At 44.1% G+C, this 14,036-nt stretch overlaps 1 protein-coding gene across 1 annotated transcript; it reads left to right on the top strand.

Annotated features, from left to right (window-relative positions):
* The first annotated feature begins 299 nt into the window (after nucleotides 1-299).
* PRSS45 (protease, serine, 45) lies at nucleotides 300-9,429 on the top strand. Its single transcript, XM_008573657.1, has 6 exons — nucleotides 300-456; nucleotides 2,376-2,402; nucleotides 6,639-6,786; nucleotides 7,302-7,576; nucleotides 8,476-8,639; nucleotides 8,957-9,429. The coding sequence occupies exons 1-6, from the start codon at nucleotides 300-302 to the stop codon at nucleotides 9,188-9,190; spliced, it is 1,005 nt and encodes a 334-aa protein (XP_008571879.1). The 3' UTR covers nucleotides 9,191-9,429.
* Nucleotides 9,430-14,036: the final 4,607 nt, after the last annotated feature.

Consider the following 14,036-nt stretch of genomic DNA (forward strand, 5'->3'; position numbering starts at 1 on the left):
GTCCAGGGATCTGGGCGCACCATCACCACCAGGTTCTGGGGGCAGTCACAAACCTAGGGCACTTGGGGGTGCTTTCACGGGGCCGCCAACCTGGGAGCAATCACAGACTTAGGGCTCTGAGGTCATCTTCAAGGGACAGGCCAGACGTGGAGATGTAGGAAATGCGCCAGTACTTGTGTTGGGGGGGGGGGGGCGTTCAGGATTCCCCTGCGCAGTCACGTGCTGGAGTGCGGTCACGCGTCCGAGACGCCGTCCCTTGCCGTGGGGGCGACACGCGTAGGGGCGCCGCGCACGGGCTCATGGGAACCGTCTCAGCAGCCGCCAAGTGGCACCTGCCTGGCCTCATGGCCACCCCTCTGTCCAGCCTCGGCTCTGGGCCCAGAGCTTCGAGGCCGTCGGTCCTGAGCTGCCTCGTCCTCCTGCTGCTGCCGCTGCCGCTGACACCGTTGAGCTCTGGTGAGGCGGGCGCCTCCTCAGCCGTCCCCCTTCCTCCTCCTCCACCCCCTGACCCCCGCCCCGCAGGCCTGCTCCGCCTTCAGGAGACGGGGACTGGCCCCGGGACGCGTTGATCTATTCGGCTGTCCTGGACTTTTGTGGCTCACACCCACCCCACGGCCACCTCTCCCTACTACCCCCTCCCAGGACCTCGCCAGGGGTCGTCCACTCCTGCCCTCTCTGCGACTGACGCCCCGCGCACTCTCTCCACAGCATCCTCACTCCACCCCTCCGCCCAGGGAGCTGGGCCCCACGGAGTCCCCACTCGGGCAAATTCCTGGTCTCCACCCACTTAAAGCAGTCGTTTAAAATTCACCCTCTTCCCGATCCTCTGCCACCCCAGCCGCCTCACTTGCAGCGGCTGCGTTCACCCAGAAAACACAGACCCTCCAGCGCTGGCTTCCTCACTCTTTCCAACCCGAGGGGTCCCTCCAAACCCGAATGCCGACACCATCCTCGCCCCTTACTCAGGGACCAAAGAGACGTGCGTCCTGTGCAGGGCCAGCCTGCTCACCCATGCCCTGGAGTGTGGGCCCCCCTCTGCCATGCTCCCTCCACCGTCCTCTCCCTTTCTCTTTGCTGTGTTTCTTCCCCTGTCTCTTTCCCGTTCACTGCCAGGCTGCTCAACATAATGCTTTTCTCTTCACGCTTCCTTCCAGGGCTTCCTCATTTCCCACCTACCCTGCAGCCCATTCCTGGCATGTCCCTGCCCTTATTGTCCCTGACTCCTTCCTTCTTTTTCATTTTCTGTGGCCTGCTGATTCTCCTCTCCCTCAGGGGTAACTCTCTCCTCTGTCCGTCCCAGGCCGCCAGTTCTCTGTTCATCCCTGATGTACTGGTGTTCCCTAAGGTGCTGTGCGGTTCCCTGCTCCTTCCCGCCTCACTGCTCCCTGGTGAACTCACTTGCCTAAGGCACTGGGCTGCCATTCACATGTTGGTGACTCATAAAACAACGTGTCTGGAGGCGCAGGAGCCTGTTGGACATCTCCACCTGAAAGACAGAGAAACATCTTAACTCTATGAGGTCCAAAACCGAGGCCCTCCATTTCCTACAAACTAGCTTCTCTTACTTCATTCTCTAACTCAGGAGATGACAGCCACTCTTCTCCAAAACCAGAAACTGGGGTGTCATCCTAGATTAACCATGTTCCTAAGTCTCCTATCCAGTTTATCATGTTGTTCTTTCTCATAACCACATCCTCATTCAGACCTCCCCGTTTCTTGCCTTGATTCTGCAGAGCCTTTGGTGGGATCTCACTGCCCTCAGTCTTATCGCCTTCCTGTCTATTCTCTGTGTTGCCGTCACAATTCAAGGCTGACCCTGTCACACCTCTGTTGGCCTTCCTTCTCCAGAGGGTCTCACCCCAGCTTCTTGGCCTGGTTTACAAGGCCCTTCACGGTAGACCCCTGACTCTCCTCCCCTGGCATTATCTCTTGCCATTGCACACCTTGCCCTTTGTCCTCTGGAGTCTCTGGCATACACCATGATAATTTTTTCTGCAAGTAATGTCATTGTCACTTTTCATTTTTGTTTTACCTTCTCGTATTTAAGACCTGGCACAATAATCCCTCCTCCCAGAAATCTCTTCTGTTCCCCACTTCTTCTGGGCTCACCTGACATCTGTGGCCTGTCCCTGCACTGATCTCATGCAGGTGATAGTGTACTTACTTCTGTCTCCTCTGCTGGACAGTGTGTTTGTCGAGGGCAAGCTCTGTCTGATATCCCTCTGTCTCCCCGGCCTCTGGCTCCAGGCTGGGAACAGAGAGGGAAATTAGGAAATATTTGGCAAATGACAGAATGAATTAATGAAAAGTACATCTCTTCACTGTCATCTTGTCACAAGCTCTTGCTTCATCTCTGTCTCCCTTTTCTCCTCCAGGTTACAAAGAGGACAAAACCAAACCAGGTAGGTAGGATCAGCCCCTGCTGCAGGAAAAGTTTCAGCTTTTGGGAGGGTATGTTCTGAAGAGGGTCACACAGATAATGTTTCTGGGTCTGTAGGAAGTAGGGATTTAGTCTAAAGGGCCTGCTTTCTAAAGAACTGCTTGAAGCTGCCGGGACATACACACCTAACAGTCCAGAGGAAAGAGTATCCAGGCCTCCCATGGGAATGCAGACCCTCTTTGAATTCAGGCCAGACTGCATCGGGGACATCTCAGGAAACAGATGCAGATCCTTTTCACCCAGAAACTTTTTGGGTTCTAAATTGTTCAGTTGCAGATGGAGCCTCCTGGGCCCTGTGACAGTGTCTGCAGAGCCCAGCTCTTCTGGGGTTTCCTGTCTTTTCCCTTAGACCTCAGGGGTGGGGTGTTGGGTTGTTCCTGTTCTTCGGTTCATGGGCTTCCACTGTCACAGGTCCTGCTAGGACTCCACCCCGACTCATTACTAGTTGTTTGGTGGATTGATTAATTAGTTATTCCTGCTCTTACTTTCTCCCCTTCCCCACACCCCCAGCCTTATGTGTTCAGTGTGGATCTTTCTCTGTGTGTGTGTGTTTGTAAAAATTCATCTTGCTGTTGTGTGTGCATGTATTTTAAATTTACATAAATTATATATATATATATATTAGATCTGTTTCCTCTTCTTTTAATTCAGCCCCATAAATAAAATTTTTCTATTTGGAAATAATTTTAAACTTACAAAACAGTGCAAAAGTACCTGTATTATGAGGAACAGACAAACACAATTTTTTTCAGAATCAGTTGAGGGAAACATACAGCATGGCTCTTTTTTTTTTTTTTTTTTTTCCCTTTTTTTTTGTCTTTTTTCGTGACCGGCAATGGATCGCAACCCTCAGTGTCGCGCCCGTACCGGACCGGGACCGGCAACGGGATCGCAACCCTCAGTGTTGCGCTTTTTCGTGACCGGCAATGGATCGCAACCCTCAGTGTCGCGCCCGTACCGGACCGGGACCGGCAACGGGATCGCAACCCTCAGTGTTGCGCTTTTTCGTGACCGGCAATGGATCGCAACCCTCAGTGTCGCGCCCGTACCGGACCGGGACCGGCAACGGGATCGCAACCCTCAGTGTTGCGCCTGCACCTCGCTCAGCCAGTGAGCGGCCGGTCTGTATGTGGGATCCGCCCGCACCTCGCTCAGCCAGTGAGCGGCCGGTCTGTATGTGGGATCCGAACCCTCGGCGGGAACGCCACCGTGCTTCCCAAGCGGCGCACTGTAGCAGTGCGCCACCGGGCCAGCCCCAGCATGGCTCTTTATTGCTAAATACTTTGGTATGTATTTTCTGAGAATATTCTCTTACATAACCACAGTATACTATTTATCAACTTCAGAAGTTTACATCGATACCATGCCTTTATGTACTATCCATATTGTGATTTGGTCAGTTCTCCAAACTCCTACCAGCAGTGCATGAAGATGTATATAATGCTGCAGACCTACCAACCCTTGGCATGATCCAGCTTTTACGTTTCTTGCCAATCTAACAGATAAAAAATGACTTCTTGATTTAATTTGCATTTTCCTCATTACTAAAGAGTTTAAGCATGTCTCAATATGCTGTTGGTTTCTTGAGTTTCTTCTTTTAATGCAGCAAATAGTTTGTCCTTATCCTTTGCATATTGTCTATTATTCTTTTTAATTATGGATTTCCTAGAGTTCCTTGTATATTCCTAATAAACGTTTTGTATTGATTTCAGATATTACAAATATTGCCCCCCAATCAGTGCTCTGTCTTTTAACTTTGTTCCTGGGGTCACAGCTCCTTGATTTTGATTTAATCAAATTAACCAGTTTTATGATTTATGGCTTGTGTTTTGAGGTTTTATTAAAGGAGTCCTTTTTCACCCATATCACATGGTTTATTAACTTTACAGTTTTACCTTCTACCTTTAGGTCTTCAAAGAATCCAGCTTTGTTTTTCTTATTTCTTTTATAGCGAGACAGTTTCCCACCACCATTTACTCAACAGTCCTTCCTTTACCCACAGATTGTGGTGCCTCCTTTATTTTGATGTAATAATCTCAAGCTCTCTATTCTTTCCCATTGGTCCTTTTTTTTTTTTTTTTTTTTTTTTTTGGCTGCTGACCGGTACAGGGATTGAACCCTGGACCTTTTTGTTATCAGCACCACACTCTAACCAGCTGAGCTAACCAGCCAGCCCATTGGTCCTTGTGTCAATATCACACTGTTTTTGTTACCATGGTTTTCACATGTCTTAATATCTGCTAGGACAAGCGATCCTTCTTTGCTATTCTTTTTCAAAGACTGAGCTATTTGTGGACCTTTGTTTTCCTATTTGTATTTTAGAGTAAGTTTATCAAGTTTCTTAAAAATTCTAAATCAGGAAATAAATTTACAGATTAATTTTGGGGAAAATTACTTCTAACATATTTAGTCATTCTATTTAAGATCAAGTAATGTCTCTCCATTTATACTGATCATTTTCTTTCTTTTTTTTTAAAAGATGACCGGTAAGGGGATCTTAACCCTTGACTTGGTGTTGTCAGCACCACACTCAGCCAGTGAGCGAACCGGTCATCCCTATATGGGATCCGAACCCGGGGCCTTGGTGCCATCAGCACCGCACTCTCCCGAGTGAGCCACTGGGCCGGCCCTACAGCAAATTTAATTTAAACCTCATTTGGCTTTATTGTGATTCTACAGTCGGGAAACACTTCATACTATAAAATAGAATAAGTGTTCCAATGAACCAAGCAGAGGCGGTGGCCGGCCCATATACTGATCATTTTCTGTGTCCTTTATCAGAGTTCTGAACTTATTACCACAGAAATCTTGTGAGGTGTTAGATAAATTAATTCCTGTGTATTTTATAATTTTTTGCTACTGAAAAATGTATCTTATTTATCTCATTCATGCTTAGCAGTGCCTGGGCTGGGCATGATCATCTGTCTCTTACAGAAGTTCAGAGTTGGAGATTCATAAATTCACTCACTCACTCATTCATTCATTTGAGAATGTATATTTTCTAGTGGGTTTTGCTGGGATAGAGAAATATTATTGACTTTATAAGTAAGTTATTTTAATGTAGTGTTACATGCATGAAAATGTTCTCAAATTATAAGTGTCCGGTTCAAGGAATTATCAGACAATGAACACACCTTGTTACTGATCACCCAGGTTAAAAAGTAGAGCAATATCAGCACCCAGAAGATTCCTTGTGCTCTCAGTTTATTTCCTCTGCCTTGTTCCCACAAAGTATCCTTATTCCTGACCTCTGATGGTATAGATTCTTTTTTGCCTGTTCTTTAATGTTATGTGATGTTTACTATCAAGTTTGTGGCGTATAACTTTCCTTTCTATTTCTAGTTTGTTAAGTAAGAGTTGTTTTTATTTTTTTAAGTCATAAGTATGTGTTGAGTTTTTCAAATGCTTTATTCTGTGTCTATTGAGAAAAGCACATGATCTTTCTGTCTTTAGATTGTTAGAACTATTTGTGTGGAGACAGAGAGGTCTTCTAATGTGGGACCACCCTTATACTGCTGGGATAATCCTTATGTAATCATGGTGCATTGTTTTTTAAAAATAGCATGTCAGGCTAACATTTTATTTAGAATTTCTGCATCTGTGTTCATTCATACATTTATAGAGTCGTACAATTTGATTGGTGGAACTACGTGCAAATTAAGAAGAGTGTGCATGCTGTGAATGCCGGGCCTTTGTGGGCTCGATGCTGGTCAGTGTAAAGGCTTCTGACGTAGAATTCAGGAGCTTTTCTTTTCTCTGAGTAGTGTGGGGTGGGGATAGAGGCCTTTTGCATCTAAGAGATGCAGCAAGCATTATAGCTTTTCAGGAGTATGGCCTAGGAACTTAGCCCAGATGCAAGAAAATGCATTTATGGTTTTGGGACTCCTCTGCTTCTCTCTCATTTTGAGGTTCCATGCTTATTGCTCCCTATGAATCTCAGTATCTCTCTCTCCTGCTGTGATGTCTCTATGTCTCTATCTTTATGCCTTTTATCTCCGTCACTGTCATTTTCTGTCTAGCTGAATGCCTTTGGGCAGGCCACTGCTCTTCTCTCACCCTCAGTCTCCCCCTCTGAAATGGGAACAAACCTCTGAATTTACAGCTTGTGCAAACTGGCCTGGGAGGGAGTCTTGGTGTCAGTCATTCTCATCTTCCTCCATGTGGTCACTATGTCTCCCTGGCACACTTATTCCTGAAGTTTGTGGCGAGCCCTGGTGGTCAGAAGATTTGGTTGTGATGCGCCATTGGCCCTGGGAGGTGAGCCTCCGGATGGAAAACGAGCACGTGTGTGGAGGGGCCCTCATTGACCACAGCTGGGTGGTGACTGCTGCCCATTGCATCCAAGGGTGAGTGTGGCCCATGTGTCCAGGGCTTGGAGACCCAGAGCTACAGTAGACCCCGTCCAGTTTCCTTATTTCCTCTGTGAAACAATGTGAGAGGAGGGGGGTGGTGGGGGGAGCAGGAACAGGCATCCAGAAATGGGAAGAATAATGCTCAGGATCTTGCATGGTGCCAGGGACTGAGCCCGGGTAGGAGCCTCAGGCAACAAAGACTGTATCCTAATCTGGACAACAGGAAAACCCAGAACACCTCGCCAACCCTGAGACATGGAAACATACATGTACACTGACATCTATACATCTGCACACACAAAACATAGACCAGGCCTTGGATCAACTTGAACAATGAATGAGAAGGCAGTCAAATCTCTGACCCCAAGGGGCACCAGTCTAGATTAGACAAGAGGGGGTGAACAGAGCAAATCAGGCCAGACTTCTGCTAAGGGAGAGGGTCCTGGGGGAAGGAGCATATTCTTGCTTGGGTACCTGGTATCTACCAAGTGGCTCTGTATCTCCTGCAGCACTAAAGAGTACTCGGTGATGCTTGGCACCCACAAGCTGCAGCCCGTGAACCTCACCAGAGCCCGCTGGATCCCTGTGAGGGACATCATTATGCACCCCAAGTACTGGGGCCGGACCTTCATCATGGGTGATCTTGCCCTCCTCCGTCTGCACACTCCCGTTGCCTTCAACAAGTACATACAGCCTATCTGCCTCCCAGAGCCCAACTTCAACCTGAAGGTTGGAACTCAGTGCTGGGTGACTGGCTGGAGCCAGGTTAAACAGCGCTTCTCAGGTAAGTGGGAAGGGCCGGGGGGTGAGGGGGTGGGGGCAGTGTGGGGAGGTGGGCCGTGGGACCACAGAAAATGCACTTCTTTCTTCCTGGGTCTTTCGTTCTGGACCCTCATCATGGTGCCTCATGGGAAACTTGTGGCTGTCACCTCTGGTCCATGGTTCTTTGAATGTGTTAGGACCACTCCTCATGTGGTGACCATTGTCACAGTTTATGTGGGCACCTCATTCATGCTTAAGCAGTGCCTGGGCTGGGCATGATCATCTCTCTCTTACAGAAGTTCAGAGTTGGGATTCATAAATTCACTCACTCACTCATTCAATCATTTGAGAAACTTTGAGCATCGGCTACATGCTGAGCCCCTGGCATTTGAAATTCATGCCCTGACTGGAAGGAAGTCACAACAAAATGTAGGTGGGTTTGCAGGCTGACAGGGAAAGAGGCAAAAACTTTGTGAGGTGATGTTGAGATCAAGCTGGGAGGGCTCAGGGCTGAGCTCTAGGCAGAGGGACTGCCTGAGATGCCTGAAGGAGGAGTGAGTACTAATCAGATGGCAGAAGGAACAGCCAATACAACGTTCAGAGTCTGGAGAAAAGCAGCACATGGTTAGGGTCCCACTTAAAAGGGGCTGCATTGGAACTTGGATCATGGCCTACTTGGTTCAGAAGCAAAAGTTTCTCAGAGAAGGGGATCCCCAATCAGAGCTTTAGAGGGTGAGGGACTTGCCAGACAAGGTCTGCACCGTGGGGGTGGGGGCTTGGTACCAGGTGAAGGAGGGCGTGGAAGTGTGAAAGGGCATGGCTTGGCTGAGTCTCAGGGACAGAGGTGACACAGACACTGGGCAGGGATCAAGGCTGAGTGCAGTGAGGAGTCAGTGTTCATTCCACTGGGCTCCTCCACAGCAGACTCCACGCTGACCCCAGAGCTGCGAGAGGCTGAGGTGTTCATCATGGACAACAAGAGATGTGACCGGATTTACCACAGGAATTCCCTCTTCACCCGTGCTGTCCCCCTTGTCCTGGGGGGCATGATCTGTGCCACCAATTATGGAGAAAACTTGTGCTATGTGAGTTTCCAGGAGGTTCTGGCAGATCTCCTATTGGGAATGACTTCTGGGTGGGGGCCAGTTCCCTGGGGAGGGGTTTGCTTGGCCTCCCTCTTTGTTACCATCACCAAGCAGTGCTCTGCTTCCACCTTCCTTCCCTTGTGGCTTTGATTTTGGCTGCCATTCTGGGGCAGGGTCTCCAACTGAGGAGCCAAAGGAGGACCCCAGGTAGTGAGATCCTCGAGGAGTGAAAGAACCTTCCAAGCAGATCTCAGAGGGTGGGCATTTTGGGTCCCCTGGGGCCCAGAGCCTTCATCACTCCCTCTCTCTTTGTCCAGGGAGATTCTGGGGGGCCACTGGCTTGTGAAGTCGAGGGCAGATGGATTCTGGCTGGGGTGTTGTCCTGGGAAAAGGCCTGCGCCAAAGCACAGAATCCAGGAGTGTATACCCGTGTCACCAGGTATACCAAATGGATCAAGAAGCAAATGAGCAATGGGTCTCTTTCAGGTCTCCACACTTCCACCTGGCTCCTATTTCTGTTCTGGCTGCTGCAGCCCCAGATGGGCCCATAACCACCTCACCCCTTCCTCTTCCTGCCTTGCCTATGCTGAATGGGGCTTGAGGGAGGTTTGACCAAGGTCGTGTGTCCATATTCAACAAGAGTCAGTGTAGGGAAAGAGTGGCCCCTGGGAGACTGGGTCCTGCTTTGGCATGTCAGCGGAGAGGAGTGTGGTGGATGACTAGGCCTTGGGTGACCAGGAGAAGGGAAGTGTGGCCTAAAAGGGTTGAAGAATATGGGACCAGGATAGCAGGGATTAAAGTTGTATAAACATGAACTGGCTCTTTTCTCTTTTCTGTTCTCTGGGGTGGCCCTGGGGGTTAAGAGTCGGGGGTAGGGAGAGAAGAGCCTCCCATGATTAATTCTGCCAGGAGACCTTCCTGAGTAGGGACTGATGGTTTTTGTTGTACCACTAGTGCTGGGACATAGGGAAAGGGCCTGGATGGTGGCCTTAGTTTTCTCGTTTGTAAAGTGTGCATGCTGTAAAAGAGCTGTTGAAACACGCCTGATAGGCTGACAGTAGGAACAACTCACAGACAGCACTGCAAAGCCACCTTTCTTTCTTGTTTTTGTTTTTTTTTAAAGCTGATTACAAAAGTATTACTTGTTCGTTGTAGAAAATTCGGAAAGAGTAAAGGCTAAAACAGTAAGCCTAAAGAAAGGAAACATCCCCTGCAGTCCCACCACACAGAGATATCCAATCTTCTCATTCTGGTGTATTTCCTTCTACATTTTTTTCTTTAAAAAAACAAAGAGAAGATTACAAGCAATATCTGAATACATTCTTGTTTTGATTTACTAAAAAAATTCAGAAATACGTGTCTCATCTACCCCCACCACCAGTGCTGCTCCTCTCCCTAGAAGTAATCATTATTATTATCTTTTTAAAAACCCACCTTTATGATTTTAACTAAATGGGATCTTATGTATTATGTAATAATATGTATTATTAGTAACCCACATTTCAAAAAGGCATAACTTGAGAAACTTTCTATGTCAGTTCCTAGAGCTGTTCGTACTTTTACATAACTGCATGTGTTCTGTGCGGATGTGACATATGTGGTTTAGCTAGCACAGGTTTTTAGGTTGTTTCTGGCTCGTGAGCTTTGAGGCAGTGCTGTTGTGAACACATTTCTGCATGCGGGGGGTGGGGCACATTCTGCAGCATTTCTGCAGCTGTCTTTCCAGGAGTGGGACTGAGGGGAGGGCAGTCAAAGGAAACACAAATTTTATTTATTTATTTGTTTGTTTGTTTATTTTCAACTTCTGGAAACACAAATTTAATAATTTTGGAAGAATACTATCAAATTCACCTCCTGTCCTGCCCAGATGAACCAGTTTACATTCACACCTACCGTATGCTACAATGTTTCTCCCTTTTGCTAAATATATATATTATTGATCTTCTAAATTTATGCCCACCTGATGGCAAAAAATTCATTGAGAATTTCTTTTTTATGTATGGTGTGTGTTAGGGATCGAACTCTATTTCCAACTTGAGAGCCAATTTTATTGACACCAGTTTTTGTAGCATCCATCCTTTTCCCACTGATTTGAATTTCCACATTTATACTAATGAAATCCTAATATATTCCTGAGTGTATTTTTCAAGCCTCTATTATTATCCCATTGATGTGTTTGTCTGTTCCTGAGTTAGTGCTGTGCTGTTTCAGTCAGCTTTGTTAAATGGTAGGAAAAACTCTCCTCTTCTTTAAAAAAAAAAATTGCCCGTTGTCTTCCATAGAAACTCTAGAATCAATTTGTCAAATTTCATTAGAAATATTATTGATATTTGAATTGGAATTAAATACACAGATTAATTTGGGGAGAACTATCATTTCTACAATGTTGAGTTTCTAACCACTGCTCCTTTTATTCAGCTCTTCTTCTGTATCCTTTCAATAGTTCTATAGTTTTATTCATGGATGTCTGGGAAAATATTGTTTATTTCTAAATATTTTGTAAATTTTGGTTATGTTGTGAATAATATCTTTTTTCATTACATTTTTTCTAATTCTACATGTTAGGTGTTATAAAGCTATTTACGGACTTAAAAAAAAAATAGTGATCTTGATTCCTGGCCCATCTTGCAAAGCTGTCTTATTAATTCAGTACTTTTTCAGTTGATTCTCATGGCTTATTTTTGGGTAATCAAATCAACTAAAATGGTGAATTCATCTCATCCTTTCTGAAAATCATACCAGTTATTTCTTTTTATTATCACATGGCCTAAGACCTCCAGTGAAATAGTAGAAATAATGGTGGGAGTACATATGCCTCCTCTGACTTCATTCTTTCATCCATTCCACAGATATTTTTTCAGAGTTTTCTCTGTGCCGGGGACTATTTTCAGTCCTGGTGATGAAGTAGTGAACTATTAAAATGATTTTATGGTTTTTCTTATTTATTTACATGCTGTATTACATTCCTAGATCAATAATATATCTAGATAAATCCTGTAACATACTGTGAATTTGATTTGCTGACATTTTGTTTGGAATTTTTGTCCCACTGTTGGAATTAACCTACTATTTTTCTTTTTGTTCTATCCTTTGTTCAAATTTGGTGTCAGTGCTACGCTAGCCTCTTAAAACATGTTGAAAGTCTTTCTAGTATTTTCCTATGCCCTGGAGCAGTTTATATAATAACCAGCATTATCTGTGCCTTAGGTGTGGTAGTTTGTGCCCAGAAAACTCTCTGGGCCTGATGCCTTTTTAGGGGACAAATCTTGACTACTTTAAAAACTTCTTTTTAAAAATAAAAAAAAAATTTTAATTGATACGTAATTGATGTACATATTTATGGGTTACAGAGTTATATTTCAATACATGTACATAGTGTATGATGATCAAATCAGGGTTAGTAGCATATTTCATCACAAAAATTTTTCTTTTATAGTTACTGGCATAGTCAGGTTTCCGACCTCTTTTTGAGTTAATTTTAGTACATTTTCCTAGAAAATCACTTAATTTAGCCTAGATTTACAAATTTCAAACTGATGTATAAAATTTGAACCTATGTTCCCTTTCCTGTTTTTCACATTATTTATATGTGTATTTTCCGTTTTTCCTAATTATTGCAGATTACAGTTGCCAAATTTTTGTCTATTTCACAGGTATTTTCAAAAAACCATGTGGCAGACTTTTATTGGTTAGCTCCATGGTATCTATCTCCCCCTTCCTAATGTTACCCCAGTTCCTGGTCAGGGTTCCACACCTCGCCATGCTGCCTAAGTTCTTTATGGGGAAGCGATCACTATCCCAGCTCCCTGGAGGGGTGGCTCATTGGCTTGATCTAGTTAGCATATTCCAGTGCCCTAGCCACCTAACACAGTTGGGCAATGACCTGGGTTGTCCCTGTCAGCATAAGGCATGGTTACAGGAAAGACACACACTGTCTTTCTGAATGTGGATGAAGCAGCAGGAGGATGTTGGCCGTTGGCAGTCGTTTTTCAACAAGACCAACTCAGGATGAAGCTGCCACCACTGAAGGCAGAGAGAAGAGATGGAAACTGCAAGCCTGTTTGAGTGGAAATTTCTGTGACTTGAGAACTCCTAAATGGTACAAACTAAGTTTTGGTTTTAGTGATCAAATCTACTTCTTTTTATTTCATTAAAGTTCTTTTAGTTTTAGTAACTCCAGCCTTCTACTTGTGGGAGATTTATTTTAATGTCCCTTTTCTAACTTTTTGAGTAGTATGTTTAGTTCATTATTTTAGACTTTAATTTCTAGTATTTTCACTTAATTCCATAAATTTTTCTTTAGTCCGACTGGGGTCATATTTCACAGGATTGGATATGTACTGGCCTCATTGTCATCATTTCTATATTGTATATAATTTATTACTATATTTCTTATTTAACCTAAGAGTTATTTAGAAGGGTGTTATTTAATTTACTGATGAATAGTTTGGGGGAGGAGAGGGAACTTCTCCTTTGTTATTCAATAATAAATGCCTTTAAGGTTATAAATTTGCTTTGGACACCCCCAATAAGGTTTTAAAAAAATGCATTGCTCTAATTATTAGTATTTTCTAAATAGTTTATAGAGTTTCTTTTATTTTCTCAAAACAATATAACAAAGTTTATTTTTTTAATTTTCGAATTATTTGGTTTCTTTTGTTTACTCTTTTGTTATTAAGTCCCTGTTTCATTGCATTGTGGTAAAAATTGTGGACCAAACTAGTTCAACGTTTAGGGAAGTTATTGTGGTGGTTTTCTTACTAGACTAATGGGTTTGATTTTTATAAATATTCCATCTCTCAAAGACAGAGTGAGTTGGAAGAGACTCTTCCACTACAAGTGAGTTTTCTCAATTTCTCGTGTGTTGCTGATTGATTTTGCTTGGTATGTTTGATGTTATTTCATTAAGTCCAGAGTGTGAACCATTACACCATGGGACCAACTGATGTTATTTTATTGATAGATTGAACTTTATGATACAAATTTATTGTAATCTGTGTCATTTTTCAACACGAAATAACTTTTTCTGTTTAAAGCTTTTGTCTTGAATCAGTTTTAGAGATTAACATTGCCATTTCTATTTTTGCTTGTGTATACTTAATATATTTTTGCCCATCTTTTTACTTTCAACTTCTTCATGTCACTTTGTTTTAGGTGTGACTCTAATAAGTAGCATGTGAGCGGATTTTTTTCTACCTAATATAAGAATCTTTTTCTTTTAAAAGTAAAATTTTATGCATTCACGTTGGCTGTAAAAATGGATATGCTTGATCTTTATTCATTTATTTTATTTTGATTCTTTCCCCCCGGATTTTTTTCTACCTAATATAAGAATCTTTTTCTTTTAAAAGTAAAATTTTATGCATTCACATTGGCTGTAAAAATGGATATGCTTGA

Source organism: Galeopterus variegatus, unplaced genomic scaffold, assembly GCF_000696425.1.
Source record: "Galeopterus variegatus unplaced genomic scaffold, G_variegatus-3.0.2 Scaffold947, whole genome shotgun sequence".
Classification (NCBI taxonomy): Eukaryota; Metazoa; Chordata; class Mammalia; order Dermoptera; family Cynocephalidae; genus Galeopterus; species Galeopterus variegatus.

What these genes read in the sequence shown, in the direction of transcription:
- PRSS45 (XM_008573657.1), top strand. Translation starts at nt 300, where the DNA reads ATGGGAACCGTCTCAGCAGCCGCCAAGTGGCACCTGCCTGGCCTCATG. An exon ending in AGAGGACAAAACCAAACCAG is followed by an intron (nt 2,403 to 6,638) that starts GTAGGTAGGATC and finishes TTATTCCTGAAG; the next exon opens with TTTGTGGCGAGCCCTGGTGG. An exon ending in GCTGCCCATTGCATCCAAGG is followed by an intron (nt 6,787 to 7,301) that starts GTGAGTGTGGCC and finishes TATCTCCTGCAG; the next exon opens with CACTAAAGAGTACTCGGTGA.